At 33.5% G+C, this 15,936-nt stretch overlaps 2 protein-coding genes across 2 annotated transcripts; both read right to left on the reverse strand.

Annotated features, from left to right (window-relative positions):
• Positions 1-928: 928 nt before the first annotated feature.
• LOC108340565 (chaperone protein dnaJ 20, chloroplastic) lies at positions 929-1,699 on the reverse strand. The gene has a single exon (XM_017578038.2). It carries the CDS (start codon positions 1,588-1,590, stop codon positions 1,045-1,047), a length of 546 nt encoding a protein of 181 aa, XP_017433527.1. The 5' UTR covers positions 1,591-1,699; the 3' UTR covers positions 929-1,044.
• An 11,971-nt stretch (positions 1,700-13,670) lies between these two features.
• LOC108332223 (non-specific lipid transfer protein GPI-anchored 31) lies at positions 13,671-15,407 on the reverse strand. The gene is made up of 3 exons (XM_017567426.2): positions 14,965-15,407; positions 14,492-14,518; positions 13,671-14,050 (listed from the first exon to the last, which is right to left on the reverse strand). Exons 1-3 carry the CDS (start codon positions 15,305-15,307, stop codon positions 13,863-13,865), a joined length of 558 nt encoding a protein of 185 aa, XP_017422915.1. The 5' UTR covers positions 15,308-15,407; the 3' UTR covers positions 13,671-13,862.
• Between the last annotated feature and the right edge of the window lie 529 nt (positions 15,408-15,936).

Consider the following 15,936-nt stretch of genomic DNA (forward strand, 5'->3'; position numbering starts at 1 on the left):
GTCACTAATGAGTTTCCTCTTAGTTTTTTGGACTTGTCAACAAACTAAGAGTGTAGATTATTAACTTGGTTGAATTGAGCCTGTTGAATAATCCATTTGATATGTTCAGTTAATTTAGTTTTGAAAGTCTGACAACAAGCATCTCTATAAATATTTCGACACAAATAATAAGTAGGGATAATGTCAAATAAATATAAAAAATATAGGTGTGTCAAATAATCATTTTTCTTAAGCAAAATCAACTAGAACTATGGCAATTTGCATGATTGCTCTCCTTATTTATCTAAGTGAACTTTACTTTATACGTACCCGTCTGTATCGGTATATATCAGAGTTAAGAGGAAATCGATCAATGTTGATCGGAATCAATTACTCATTTAGTTAATCTAAACAAGTAAATAATCTGATTTAACAAAATTGAACTGTGATTAGATCCATTCTAATTAGAAACTCATAAAAAAAATTTATAAATACATTTAAAAGAATAGTGGTTAGGACTTTTAGACATATTTATTATAATATCAGTTGCTTGACCCATTAAATCCGAACTAATTTAAGCATTGAAATATCTAATCGGAGTTGGAATATCAGTTGGAATATCCGAACAAAAAGAAAGAAAGCTGAAGAGAGAAAAATTGTTTTAAGGGTACACTCAGCCCTTACACCCCGAAACATGAACTAAATGAATTTTGTACTTCTTACATGCCTTATTACAGAACATTACAAGAAATTGAACTTATATCAGATAGAAGTGATTGGCTTCGTAGAGAATAGAGAATTATAGAAAAATTGAACAAGTTTTTCTCTTTTTGTTTGCATACTATATAGTAAAGTATTTTTTGGAATCATCTAATATGATGTTGAAGTCTTATAAAGTTAATTCAGCTACCAACAGCATAAAATTTAACCAATTAACGTAAGCACTTGGTAAGTGTATCAAAAGGAATTCATCATACCGAAGTATTATCTATTATATGTATCAGAATGATTACATGAAAGAATCAATGCCTAAAACTAGAATAACTACATATGGACTCAGGAAAATCAATGTCTGTCTTTCATGTTTTGTGTTCTCATTCTGGTAGCTGATGATCCTCCCTTTTGTCCCATTCGTCTACGAGACCTTGTCTTCACCTCAATCACTTCCTCCTGAAACTTACTTCCCCATCTCTCAAAATCACTACAAACACTCACACTTCCCCATCTTTCATGATCACTACCCACACTCATGACTTGGCTTCTCAGACCCAATTCACTGTCGTACTGTTCTCGAAGCCTTGGATTGGACAAGGTCTTGTAAGCTGCATTCACCTGCACAAACAGCCTCGTAGACTCCTCTTTCATGGTGGGATCGTGGCACACATCAGGGTGGTACCTTAGAGCCATAGATCTATAAGCCCTCTTAATCTCATCCATTGTTGCTCTTTCCGGACTCACAGACAGTACCTTGTACAAGTTTTCTTGGGTTGTGGCTCTGCATGAAACAGTACCAAACTTCACAGTGGAAACTCTTTGCTGTGGAAGGCCATGAGATTGAAAGGGCTTGTACATGTTTAGGCTTGAACTTGAACTTAAAGATAAAGCATCCATTGCTCTAGTTAATTTTATGTGCCAAGCTATTTTGATCTGTGAAGATGAATGTGGAAAATGGATACGGAACTCACTTGTATTTATATTTGTGATGGTTGAGAAGGAGCTTAGGTGATGCTATGAAGAAGCCTAGGTGCTGCTTGGAACACACGTGATAATAGCTACTTCATTATTTTATGTTGATTATTTGCGAACGTACGTTGAATATTCAAAGGAAAATAAAGTATTAGGTTACAAACATGACTTTTCTAAGGGAAGATAGGTATGATTGGTGTATAAAATATGAATAGAAAAAATGTGAAGAAACTGTAGCTAGCAACCATGTTTGACTGATGCAACCAATATGCATGTCTATTTTTGAATCTGGCACAGTCGGCTGGTAGGGTCAAAAGGGTGTTTTTTTTATATAAATTAAGGTAGGTTTAAACCCTCCTTTGGTTCTCATATTTATTGGTCAATCTTAAGTGGGTCTTTGTATTTTTTTGGTCTCAATTGGGTTCATAAACATGTAAATTATCTCAATTGGGTCCAAATATTCGAAAAATTGAGTCAATTAAGCTCTGTCCGTTAAGTTTTCACAAACGGCGTTAAAATTGACTGACGTGGTGTACGCTTAATGTGCAAGTTTTCACAAACGGCGTTAAAATTGACTGACGTGGTGTACGCTTAATGTGCTGACGTAAAACTATTATATTACGTGGAATTTTTTAACTTAATTAACCATGTTTGACGTGGCACAAAATGAATTAGTAATATTAAGATTTTTTAGAATTAGAAATTTTTTAATAAAATAGGGTTAGAGAAAGGGAATTAGGGATTTTATCCGTAAGTTCAGTAGAAGAACATATGAGAGAGAGAAGACGAAGCAGTAACCTCACCCAGCCATCGTTCTCTGCCATCCTGCAAGCCCTAAACTTGCTCACCCTCCGCGTTTCTCCCTTGGACCCGCTTCGTGCTCCCAATAATGCTGCCAACAAAGGGCCGCTGCCAAACACGTCTTCTTCGTCTCTGCCATGGCGGAGCCCAAGGTCTCTGCCCTGCAGTGCCAGAAGGACCCCAATCGCGTCTTCTTCGTCTCCGCTTCGCGTTCGTGTTCGGCAACGATGTCGAGGGTTATTACGAGAAGCTTTTATGTCCTTATTGTTGTCGCGGCTTCTTCAGATTTCTGCTTTTGGAGGGAGTTGGTTCATCGGATTCGGATTCGTCTGATTCGTAGTCTCAATCATTTGATAACGATCTTGTTGCTCTGGTTCCGAACCTTTGTACGAAATTTTGATTCTCTGGATTCGTTTCTGGCGTCAGAGGGTACCCTTCTCTCAAGTTAAAGTCTCAGATTCGCAAATCTTGGTCCTCTTCTGAGTTTCAGGGTAAAAAGCTTCACTTTCATGTAAATTGAGGAGTACCCAACAGGGTCAGTTCGCGGTTGAGAGCTTCAACTGGTGCTCAGATGACCGTTAGAATAGGGAATGTTCAGAAATGCTGGGAAAAAAGGGCTTCAACCCAACATGAAAGAGGTGACTTCTGCCCAAGACCTTGTAGAGTCACTGTTAAACGCGGGGACAACCTGGTGGTGGTTGATTTCTTCTCTCCTGGCTGTGATGGCTGCAAAGCTCTTAATCCTAAGATATGTCAACTGACAGAGATGAATCCTGATGTTCAAATCCTTCAAGTGAATTATGAGGAGCATAAGTCCATGTGTTATAGCCTCAATGTCCATGTTCTCCCTTTCTTGAAAAATCTCCTTGTTGTGGTGGTTCGATTTGTTCGATTTTAACCTTAGTAATCTCCTTGTTATTATTGATTATCGTCCTTGTCAGAAATAGTGCCATCATCACCATCAATCGCTTCGACGCGTCCAAGTTTCCCATCCGCTTCGACGGCCAGATCCATGGCTTCAACAATCATCAATGTCACTGTTGGCGGAGGGCTCTTTCCGATCGCGATGGCCCTCTAACCCTATTTCATTAAAAATCTCCTAATCCGATGAAATTTTTAATCTGGACAATTAAATAATATAACATAACACTTCATATAACACTTAGAAATACTTAATAACAAATTAAATAACAAATTCCACGTAATATAAGACATATACATCAGCAAATTAAGTGTACACCACGTCAGCCAATTTTAACACCGTTTATGAAAACTTAACGGATAAGGCTTAATAATATTTGAATCCAATTGAGATAATTTACAAGTTTATGGACTCAATTGAGATCGAAAAAAAAAAACGAGAATCCACTTGAGATTGACCAATAAATAAATATGAGGACCAAACTAAGGTTTAAACCATTAAGGTATTATATCTTCATATAGTGTACATTGTCAAGCTGGAATTTTCGTAGTAAACAACTTTACAGAGACAAATGTGTCGTATATGGGTGCAATCAGGGTCGAGTTTGAGTTTAATATTAGTTAATGTGATCGAATAAGTTAAAAATTTCTTACATCTTGTATGCAAAATTATTTATCTAATGGTGTCGTCAAATATTAGTTCAATTGACGTAACTAACATTACCCAATATTTTATCGAGAGAACCTGAAATATTTCCTCATAATTCATGCAATTTTGTAATTTTCTTCCTATTAGAAAACTATTTTCTCTAATTTTATTTAAATTGTTTAATATCCAAAATAATAGTTAAATACTAGTATCAAAATAACTTTTTATATTATAAAAATTACACCAGTTAAATGAAATTGATGTGACAATATTAGAGTTTTATAAATTTGGAAACACTTAATTAGTGAATATATAATATTGATTAGAGAAGGAACTAATGAAGTATACCTATGTTATATTAATTATACTTTTCATTCAATATGTAAGATATTACATTACAAAGTGAAATATAATTATTGTGATTATGACAACACAAAAGGGGTGTTTTTTGAAAAATTGTTGTGGTGTCTATTTATGTCAAAATCTGAGTGTTTGTTTGCTAATGTTAATAATAGAATTAACCTTAAACGAGATGAGTATGAAAGGGAATGTGATAATTGTTACATCTTACAGAAAAATTAAAATTAATATAGTACGAAAATAATTAAATAATAATACTAACACAAAAAATACATACAATATTACTTATATAACGTCAGTCAAAAATAGAAAATGATATTGAATATAATAATTTGCATTGATCATGTATTATTTAAATAGTAATATACAATCAAGATCTTATAATTATGATAATACAAACAAATATCTTCTTAAATATGATGTTGATTACTATAATATTACACCATAAAAGAAAATTAATATTGTGAATACCAAAATCAAGAGTCATAAATGATAAGATATTTGACAAAATATTTGATTTGTCTAACTTCCCCTCTCAAACTAGGGGTGACATGGTCATGCCAAGTTTGTCTCTTAACAAGTTGAATCTGGTTTGAGTGAGAGGTTTAGTCAAACAGTCTACAATTTGATTAGTAGTAGGAACATAGACCACAATTACTTCATTTTGTAGGACTTGATCACATGTGCAGTGTACATCTATCACAATGTGTTTAGACCATAGGTGCATGACTGGATTAGAAGCAATTGACTTGACATAGCTAATCACACCACAAAATTGGTTTTTTGAGCATTTGTAGTTTTAGTTCTGTTAGTAGATATTTAATCCAAGCTACTTCAACAGCAAGATCAGCCAAGGCTTTGTATTCTGATTTTGTGTTTGATCGTGACACTACCTTTTGTTTTCTTGAAGACTAGAAAACAAGAGTTTCTCCAAGAAACACACACTTTCATACCATGGATTTTCTGTCATCAGTACTAGTTGCTCAATCTGCATCAGAATACCTCATTATGTTAAGATCATTTGAAGGTTTTATGTGCAAACATAAGTTCATTGTGCCTTGAGGATATCTTAGTATTCTTTTTATTCCTTGCTAGTGATCCATGGTAGGTGGCTCATGTATTGACTGAGTTTATTGACAATAAAAGTAATGTATGGCCTTGTGTTGGTCAAATATTTCAATCCACTTATGGCTTTTCTGTACAAAGTAGCATTGGTCATTGGTTCCCCTTCTATAGTGAATTGTCTACCAGTCACCATTGTGTTGGACAGGCAGAAACTGTCTCCATGTTGAACTTCTTCATAATATCTTTTATGTATTTAGTTTGTCGTAAGTACATTCCACTGTCATTCTTTTGTACTTTAATGCCAAGAAAGTAGTGTATATGTCCTAAGTCTTTCAATAAGAAAACAACACTAAGTTGATTGATGAATGTTTCTAAATATTGGCAGTTGCTTCCTGTTACAATAATATCATTAGCATAAATGAGAAGGAACGTGGTACGATTTGTACCTCTAAGAATGAATAGAGAAGAATCACTTTTGGTGTTTTGAAAACCCTAATTCAGAAGTGTATCTCTTAGTTTATCAAACCAAAACCTTAGGTACACTTACACCAAACTTCTCAAAAGGAACAAAAATTGAAATTAAAGTAGAAACACACTAAACTACCACAATTAAGGAAAACAATAAATCTACATTATGCGGCCTAATGATGAATTAGAAGGAACTTTGGTTCCCCCTTGCCCACCAACTATAAATTTTGCTTAATTAATTAAATGTCCAATGTTCTTGTTAGGACAAACCCCTAACAAGCCGAAAATACAAGTCCAAAGGAAAGCAACTAAAATTTACAATTAAAAGAAAATACACACAAATTTCTCTTTCTCACCAAGTGTATAATTTCTTTTCTTGTGTTTTAGACCAAGACTTCAAGCTTCCCTTCAAGGCCTCCTTCACCTTTGGATCTTCCTCACTGTTTTGGGTTGTCCTCCCAATGATCCTCAATTTTTTTTAACCATCCAAAGACCTACACCACAAGTTAACACCACTAAAGCCAAAAGGAGTCCAAGGAAAAAGAAAGAAAAGTTCTAAAATGAACAAAGGCTCTTCAAAAGGAGTTTTAATTTGACAAAACCATGAATGTTTAGAAGACAATCAAGCAATTAAATAGTAAGAAAGAAATTTTAGCACAACAAAAGGAGTTACCTAAAGAAAGACACTAGAATAGATCACAAAAACAAAAAACTCCTAGAAAATCGCAAGGTACTTTTATCCTTTTGCAAGCTAGACCAAATGGTGCACTAAGGCAACCTTTTAAGATCATCATGGTTGCTAGAACAACAGCTAAGGATGTGAATTTCAGCTCTGAAATCAGCATCAAAGTGCTCACACAAAAGTTGGTTACATATAGTACATGCATGTGCTTTTACTTTTACTTTTTGCTTTTGCTTTTTGTACTTTTTGTCTACTTTTCTTTTGTACCTTTTGTCTCTCTTTTTTTTAATTTTTAGCACAAACACACACCAAATCAGACCTCAAATCTGGAATGTTTCAACAAGTTTGATGATCATACAAGTTTATTGCACCAAAATAAAGACAACCTACTAGAATCAAGTATAGCATAAAACACAAAAAAAGTGACATAATGAAAACCTAACTCTATGAACTTGTTCATGATCTAACAACAAGTATGAACGCAAATACATAACATAAAAGCACTCAAACGCACAAATATTGATCAGTTTTTGGAAATGACTTAAACATATATTTTTTATGATTTTTAAAGTTTCAACTAAAAAGTAGAGACATCAAAAGGACTAAACATGACTCTAGACAACGTGGAATGATTTGAAACTTAAAATGACTCAAACAAATATATATTGACCAAACAAAATAGTGGAGAAAGACTCAAAAACATAAAAAAGCACACAAGAACACAAGAACATGAAAAACTAAGCCAAAAGACCGAATGACTCAAAGAACAACACAATGAGAGCCATGATGAACATGAAATATGAAATGGACAACAAGGCAAGACAAACAAGGATAATATATAAACAACACGAAAGCACAAAAATATAGATAGGGACCAAGAATCTTAGCTCTTGAAGAACCAAAGCTCTTGATACCAAATGATGGCAACCTCCTTGAGCTAGGTTGGGTCAAAGCTTAGGAAGAAGCAAAGAGATGGTCCCTATGATGGATATGGTTTCGGAAATGGATGGGAAAAGGGTGATATGATGCGCAAATGATGGTGGTATGGTGATAGGTTCACGAATTTTAGTGATAGGATGAAGATGATGTGTATTTTGAAGGTTCAAGGAGTAGATAGGCCAATTCCATGAGGTAGGTGTTAACACATTGACAAGTGTACCAAATCTTATCAAGTAATATAAAATGATAAGACCAAGTATCGTGTCCTAGAAGACTCACGGCACTAAACAGTCATGTAATACCTTAACTAATTAAGACTTAAGAACAATTTCATTGATTTAGAATGTAAAATGCAGAAAAAGTAAATATGAATGCAATTTGATCAATTGAGGCAAAATACAAAAGTGAATGAATGATTTTGATAATATGAGATGAGTATGTTGTTGGGGTTTAGATTTCACCATCCTTACTCTTATCCATATAAGAATTCATCTTCTTCATTCAATTGTTAACGTCACTATCTAAATTACTTAAAACATGATCCCTCGACGAAGAAAGTCTATCCTTAATTATTAGACCACAATCTCTTGCATCCCTAATAATTAATTATGCATTACGAATAAAAGCTTAAGACAATCAAACCTCCTATCCCCATCCCTGGGTAATATTGCTTTTGGGAGAAATTCTCCAGATCGTGGTTTCTATGTATTTCCCAATAACAAAGAAGACCATAAAATCATGCCATGAATGATCAAAACATAACAAGCATAGAACAAAGGAGAAAATCCCTAACAATTAATGAAAGAAGCATATAATAATTCCGAACAAATTCAAATACATGAGAGTTTAGAGGTTACATCTTCCCCAACAACAAATGAGTTTAGTTCTCCATAATCATGGAGAAACTAGGTGTACAATGGAATGAAAGTGATAAACCCTAGAAACCAAAGAGGAGAGCTCCCGCATCCAATTCTGCCTCCAGAGAGTGGAAAAAAGTGTGTTTTTGTGTCTTTGCTGCCCAAAGATACTCCCTCTAGGTGTACATGAGAGTTTAGAGGTTACATCTTCCCCAACAACAAATGAGTTTAGTTCTCCATAATCATGGAGAAACTAAGTGTACAATGGAATGAAAGTGATAGAAAAACCCTAGAAATTGAAAAGGAGAGCTCCTGCATCCAATTATGCCTCCAGAGAGTGGAAAAAAATGTGTTTATGTGTCTCTGCTGCCTAAAGATACTCCCTCTAGGACGTCCAAGTCCTTATATACAGTTGAATTGGATCATGGGCCAACGTCACCAGCGCTCAGTGCCCCTACTTAGGGTGCCCAAGCGAGCTTGCGAGAGAAATGAAGCTCAGGGCCCTAGGAAGGGCGCCCAGGCATGACATGGTTCTCGAGAACTGGCGCTCAGCATCCCAAGGGCGCTCAAGTGTGATTGAGAGACTCCTACGCTGAGGGCTCCATAAAAGGGCGCCCAAGCGTGTTGCGAGCTTCTTTAGCCTTCTCTTCTGATGTTCTTTCTGTCCTTTCTGAGTTCCAACTCCTTGACATTTTAATCCTCTTCAAATTCATTCCACTTTCCTACAAAATCAAGGGAATTGAGTGATAAAATCCTCAAGTATAACCTAAACTCTCTTATTCACACAAATAAGCTGAAATCATGAGTTCAAGCAAGCTTCTAAGTAAAAAAAAAAGGTTGATTTAGTATAAAAATTGAATCACAGATAATGGTATTTTCAACCGTTATCAGTAGGTGACTAGAAGGGCATCTAGGGTTGTTATAGTCTTGGTGAAGAAAGAATAAAGCTACAATTTGGCAATATAACATTACTAATTTCCAAAATGAAATACAAGGGTGGAGACACCTTTCTTTATAGGCCAAGAGTGTCTCTTTCTAACCCTAAAAGCATGATCTCCAACATTTGCTCTCATTAGCCAAAAATGAGGCCTTCTAGCCTCTCCAATGATGGGAGGACATGTGGCTACTCCCAAAATACAATCATCTCCATTCCTAGAGTGTCATGTGGTCACTACTAAAAGCAAATCCTCTCCAATGGTGGAGGGACATGTGGTCACTACCAAAAAGAAATCATCTCCACTCCTAGGATGTCATGTGGCTGCCTTTTTAAAAGCAACATCTCCAATGAAAGCATGACACATTTCACACACTTTCACTTGGTTTCGATATCTATCTTAGGGAAAATTCTATGCTACTTAGACCTTAATACAAGTCTTAATCAAACTTACACTACATGACCGAATACAAGGCCTAAATAAACCTACATTACTTTTCAACCTTGATGATGACCTATGAGAAAGAGTTTGATTCACCTTGCATAGATGATTCTAGGTTATTCTTGAAAGTGCTCTGGCCATGGCTAGGGGTATTCCATCAGCAGCAACTGATGATGATGTTGAATCGTGATAACTATATTCATTAGAGTAGATGTATCGACGAATCTGAGGTTTTAAGTGACCTCTTTTGAACACATCCTAATGTAGTGAAATTGTTGAACACATTTAATATTGCTTTGTTGATGGATTGAACATACAAAACAAACAAATATTGACTTCCCTTATTTGAAATTGATAGTATGACGTCTACAGAGTTGACCTTTTCAGCATCATTTTCATTCTTGTACATGGTCAAAATTTAGTTAACTTTTTACCGTGGGTGATCAACTTGATCTCCCCTTGATCCTACACAATAACATTTAATATAAAATTTATTGAAACTAAACAATAGCCATTAAAATTCAAGTTTTACACTTACCTAGCCTTGTCATAAGGCATAAGAACCATGCTCAACATAATAAGTCAATAATGAAGTATCATATGGACCTCCTCAAAATCCACCAACTTCTTCTTCTATTTGAGGAACATCCTCATGCTCCTCCTCAACGTCATGTTGTCAATTAGATGCTTCTCAAATTGAATATATGGATGCTCCTCAAACTGAATATCAGCTTTACCTTCTCCACACCTTCTACAAGCTAAAATAAGAAGTTTCATCCTCGCATCACCCCACGAGGAACTTTCTCCCTAATACGAAGATGCACTCCTGGTACGGGCTATATTTGTCCAAATTTTTTTCATCTAATAATAAGAATACATGACAAAAATTAATAAATTAAAATAATATAAAATTATAAAATCTTATTAAATTATTAAAAAAGCAAACAAAAATAATGTTAAAAATAAATAAAAAATACACAATTAAATTCGTTAAAGTCCAAAACGGATTTCAAAGTCCGTTTTTACCTTCAATAAATTTTGAAATTTGTTGAAACTCAAAACAAATTTTGAAATTTGTTGAAGTTCGAAAGGAATTTTAAAATCCATTTTGGCTTTCAGATTTCGAAATCTGTAAAAGCGCAAGACAATTCCAAGTTTCGTTTAACGTTTTCAACTCTTACGAACCTCTGATTAACTTATTCCCTCACAGATCTCGGTTCAAACAGAAAATTCAATACTCTACGTTCATATATACACATACAACACATTCAATATGGATCAAAATGCGGAAGAACCAAATGTGCGAAAACAATGGAGGATGAACCTTGGAGGACGAGCGACAAGCGCTATGGTGAAAGGATGATGAAAAACAATCACGAAGCTGAAGATTAAACGGAACAAATTGAAGAATGAATGAAGAAAAAGATTTGTGCACATCACGAAAGATGAAGGATGAACGAAGAAAAAGAAAGAGGTTTAACGATTTATTGATGCATGAAGAAAGATTTAGAGACACATGAAGAAGCACCCTTTCTGTTAAATTCAACTTAAACCAATCCACCACCTCAATTATAAGCGAGTTGGATTAAATTAGATCAAGATGTCGAAAAAATTATTATTGAAAGTTATAACTTTTAAATATCAATCCAAATAAAAGAAATATATAATCTTTATAAAACAAATAATCGAATGCTTCAATTTGTCCAAAAATAAAGTTAATAACAAATCTCATACTACTTATCCCTCAACATATAAAAATGAGTTAATTTAGACTAAGTCAAATTTAACTTAATCATAAATCAAATTCAACATTAGATTGGATTGGATCAAGTAATTAGGAAACCCAATCCGATACAGATCCCTACATAAAACAAAAATAATTTTGAATAAAAGTAATTTAGTAAGGATATAATATATTATTTTTATATATTTTTTTCGATATTATTGTATATCAACTTTCTGTTTTCGGTGCAACTTAATTTTAACTATATAATATTAGATATTTAATTTATGCGTTAAAATTATTTTAGCTTCGAAATTGTAGCTCAATCTCTGAAACTGTCCAAAGGAACTTTCCAACAACAAAATTGGGCCATATGTTAATAGGTGGGGGAAGAAATGGGCCACAAAATCTTAAGCTTGTCATAGCACTTTAGATTCCAATAAAAAAAATCCCTTCTTAAATATGTTTAAGCATGATTTAACTTAATATCAGTCGTAGTTGAAATAAATTCAAAATTTGTATGTCCTAAAAAATGATCACAGCTTGCTTATTTTTGTTTTAAAAGACCCTTATCACAAAAATTCTGAAAAAGGGTATTATTATTTACTGATTTGACTCTCCTCACTACAGAGAAAAAAAATTTAATGTTTAAAAGATAGAATGAAATAATAACTATCAATTGAAAATATATATTCAAATCATAATGACTTTCAAACATATTTATTCAAATCATAATTAACATTATATTTATTAGCATATATTTAATTTTATCATAAATTAAATTTATTCATTTCTAATTAATAATTGTGAATACATTTTATTTTGTAAAGTTAATAATTAACTCTGAAAAGTGATAATTCTAGTCATCATTAATTTTAAATTGTTACAAATTTGGTTTGTTGACTGTCTAATTAGTAATTATAAGTTCATTTAACTTTCTTTAATTTTTGTAATTGGTAATTTAAAGTACGTTTTTTCTTCCAAAGTCAATAATTCAGTTTAACTTTTGAATTAAAATTATAAGAACAATAATTGACTTTAAATGGGTGAAATTTTTTGAACTTTTAAAAAATTGGTAGCACTTTTTTAATTTGATGTAAAAATAAATTTAGTTTATGCGGTGGTTGATTGAATGGACCACAACATTGCTGCCTCCATAATGTTGTTTGAATTGCATTCACTTTGTTTTGCGAAGCACGCGCCGAAAAGCAAACAACAGATCAATGTAACAATGCCTTTCCGCCCATGCCAGCAATCATTTGCAAAACTTCTAAACCTCATTTCCACACTACAAAAATGTTTTTTTTATATAAAGTGTCTTCCAAAAACAATATCATTAATTTAAATAATATTTAGAATGAAAGTAAAAAATTTGTGTCTCAAAATATTATTTTTGTTAAAATATATTGTTAGAATGACATATATTTATATTTATTTCAGTTAGTAAATCAAGAATTATAATTTCACTAAAACAATTACGTGAATATACCAACAAATCTTTTTTCTATCGCAAAACTACATCTTTTACACACTCTAATATACTAACAAGAAAACTACAATATTTAAAGTCTTCTTTAAAAAGAAAAAAATAGACTTCAAAACTCACATTCATTACCTCACTTGTTCAAAAAAAAGAGTATTAAACGCACTTAAAAAATTATGAGTAGATGAGAATTTCAACTAAAAGAGATTCATTTTTCATGGTATTGACTCATCTCATCACACTCAAATTTTCTCAATTACATTTTTCCAATAGGGCTCCTCTAAGAAACCAACTTTTAAAGATCTAAAATTTACATTTGATAAAGCAAATCTGAAAAACAACATCAGTTCGTATTTGAAAAACGTCAATGTTTTGAGTCAATATAACGTCATACTGATCTAATCCAAACGAAAACATGCATTTATAACAGTACAAACAAGAACACTAAAAACCATTGTTTATTTAGATTTGTATTTTTAATAGGTTCTCCTTTCAACAACCTTACAATCGACCAAACAAGGAACAAGAATCCATTTTGCGCGTATACTTAATAATTTTGCAGAAGCGATTGTTTTGACTAAGAAAACCATATTTGAAAAGAAGTCCACTCGAACTAAGTGGTAGTGCTCATACACCACCCCATGTCAAATGGCACAAATAAAATACTATAGGAAGATAACATGATAAATCTCAAACTGTTATATAAATAAATAGACTTGTATATAAAAGAAAAGAGGGTACAGTCTCAACTCAGGGAATGAATTTTATCTACTATTAAGTCAAACATAGAATGAGATGAAAAACCAAAAGAAAACATCAAAATAATAATCCCCCATGTCATCTCTCTACTCTTAAAATGGAACCAAACTATTCTCAGAAGCCTGAGAATGTGGCTACCAATATGCCAACAAGCAAGGTTCCAGCAGAAATTGGGAATGATGCTGCGTTTCCTTTAGCTGGTGCTGGTGCAGGAGATACCTCATTTGCTGGACCATGTACACCAGAAGATGAAGCACCAGATGCTTGAGGAGATGGAGAAGCTTTTGGAGAAACCCCTCCAGCTACAAATAAACCATGATTCAATTAGAAACACCAACAATGTTCAAGTCTAACACAGTTATCAAAATGGTCAAGATTTTTCATACAATTAAAAAAGCATCGAGGTATGAACAGTACAGGAGAAAAATGCTGCTATGAAAAAGTCTCACAAGCAGATTTTTGTCAGTAGAAATGGGGAAATAAACAGATAGAGGGATGTAGAGTTCACAACTATAATATAATTATTGTTTACTTTAAATCATCATTCACAACAACACAACAGAAGAAGAAACAAAACTTCAAAATCAGATATTGCTGTTGTTTATTTAAAATTAAGAGGCTGGAATAAACAAAGCACGTGATCCCTTTGTAATTTGAAAGAAAAATCGGCTTCAAAAACCACACATCAAGGTTATAAAGGGCATAAAGTACGGGAGAAAAAGTACAGTAACTAGGTGACATACCAGGAGCAGCAACAGGGGATTCGGACACTGCAAAAAAAACAATAGAAGACACAGTTACTGACAAGAATCAAGAAAGAGACAAAACTGCAAAAACGGGTGATATGTATGAAAAATGAGATCCATGTTCATCATCGAGGGAACACACAGAAAAAAAAAAAAACTAAGGGTATCCCTGGTACCACCATCATCATCTGATGTAGCATGCGGTGATGTTAAAAAAATCGGAAAAAAAAGTACAAAAATTGTGCCTCTCAATGTGTTTCTCGCTGGTAACACAAGTGGCGTGACAATGAAAGGCACCATGGGACCGATCCATCTCGAGCATGCATAAAAATGAAACCTTTAACCAATCCAGAAGTCGAAAGCACTGATCTTTGTGAAGAAATCTACCATAAAGAAAATGAAAAGACAAAAGCAAAGAGAAAGCAGAGACCCCAAATGGGAAAAGAAAAAAAGTAGCAGAATTTACTCACATCCACAGTTGGCGGCAGAAGGGGCAGAGACTTTGCATGCGGCAGGGAGACTGGTGGCCTTGGTGACATTCAAAATCACACCAAACTGAGCACTGCTTTTGAAAGCCTCGCAAAGGCAAACAGGGGCACTTTTGAGCACAGACTTGAGGCCAGAACAGCAGGTACCCTCTGGCTTGGTGATGGTGCTGCCATTGGTGACAAAGGACAAGCAATCGGCCATGGTGAGAACAAGGGTTGAGCAGTCCACGGACGGTGCTGGCGCTTGATGGGATGATGCGCTTTGTGCTAGATCAATGGCGCATAGAGCCATGAAACACACCATGAACGAGAGTTTTGATGCCATTTCTGGAGAGAGAAAAATGAAGAGAGTGAGGGAAAAGGAGAAGTGAGAGAATGGAAGAGTGAAGAGAAATTAAGGTGGAACACTGAAATGGACTTGGGGTGTGTGGAGATACTTAAATAAGGTCACAAACAACTGAATTCTGTTTTTTTCTTTTAAAAAAAAGTTTCAATTTAAGAATTATTAGGAAAGTTGAATATTTTAAGGATGTGGTCTTCCCTGTTGTTTTATTTCTTTTGTTCTTCAAAATTGTTTAATTTTTTTCTCTATTAAACTCTTAAATACTACTTCATACTTCCATTTAGAAATTATTGGGTAGGCTAAATAATTTAAAAAAATTTATTTGATTTATTTTCAAAAATGACTATTAGTATATTTAGAAAAGTTAAACTTTTAAAAGAACATTTAACAAAAAAATAAAAATAAAATTATAAATAATAATTTAAATATCATGTTAATTATTTTATATGATAAAAATAAATTTTTTATTATGTTAAAGCTAGTGAATTAGTAAAATTATTATTAATAAATTAGGAAAACATAAAATTAATCATACCTATATACAAAGAAATTTTCTTTTATACATTTTTTTCAATTTATCCATTAAATAATTTTTTTAATATTAATATGAT

Source organism: Vigna angularis, chromosome 1, assembly GCF_016808095.1.
Source record: "Vigna angularis cultivar LongXiaoDou No.4 chromosome 1, ASM1680809v1, whole genome shotgun sequence".
NCBI lineage: Eukaryota > Viridiplantae > Streptophyta > Magnoliopsida > Fabales > Fabaceae > Vigna > Vigna angularis.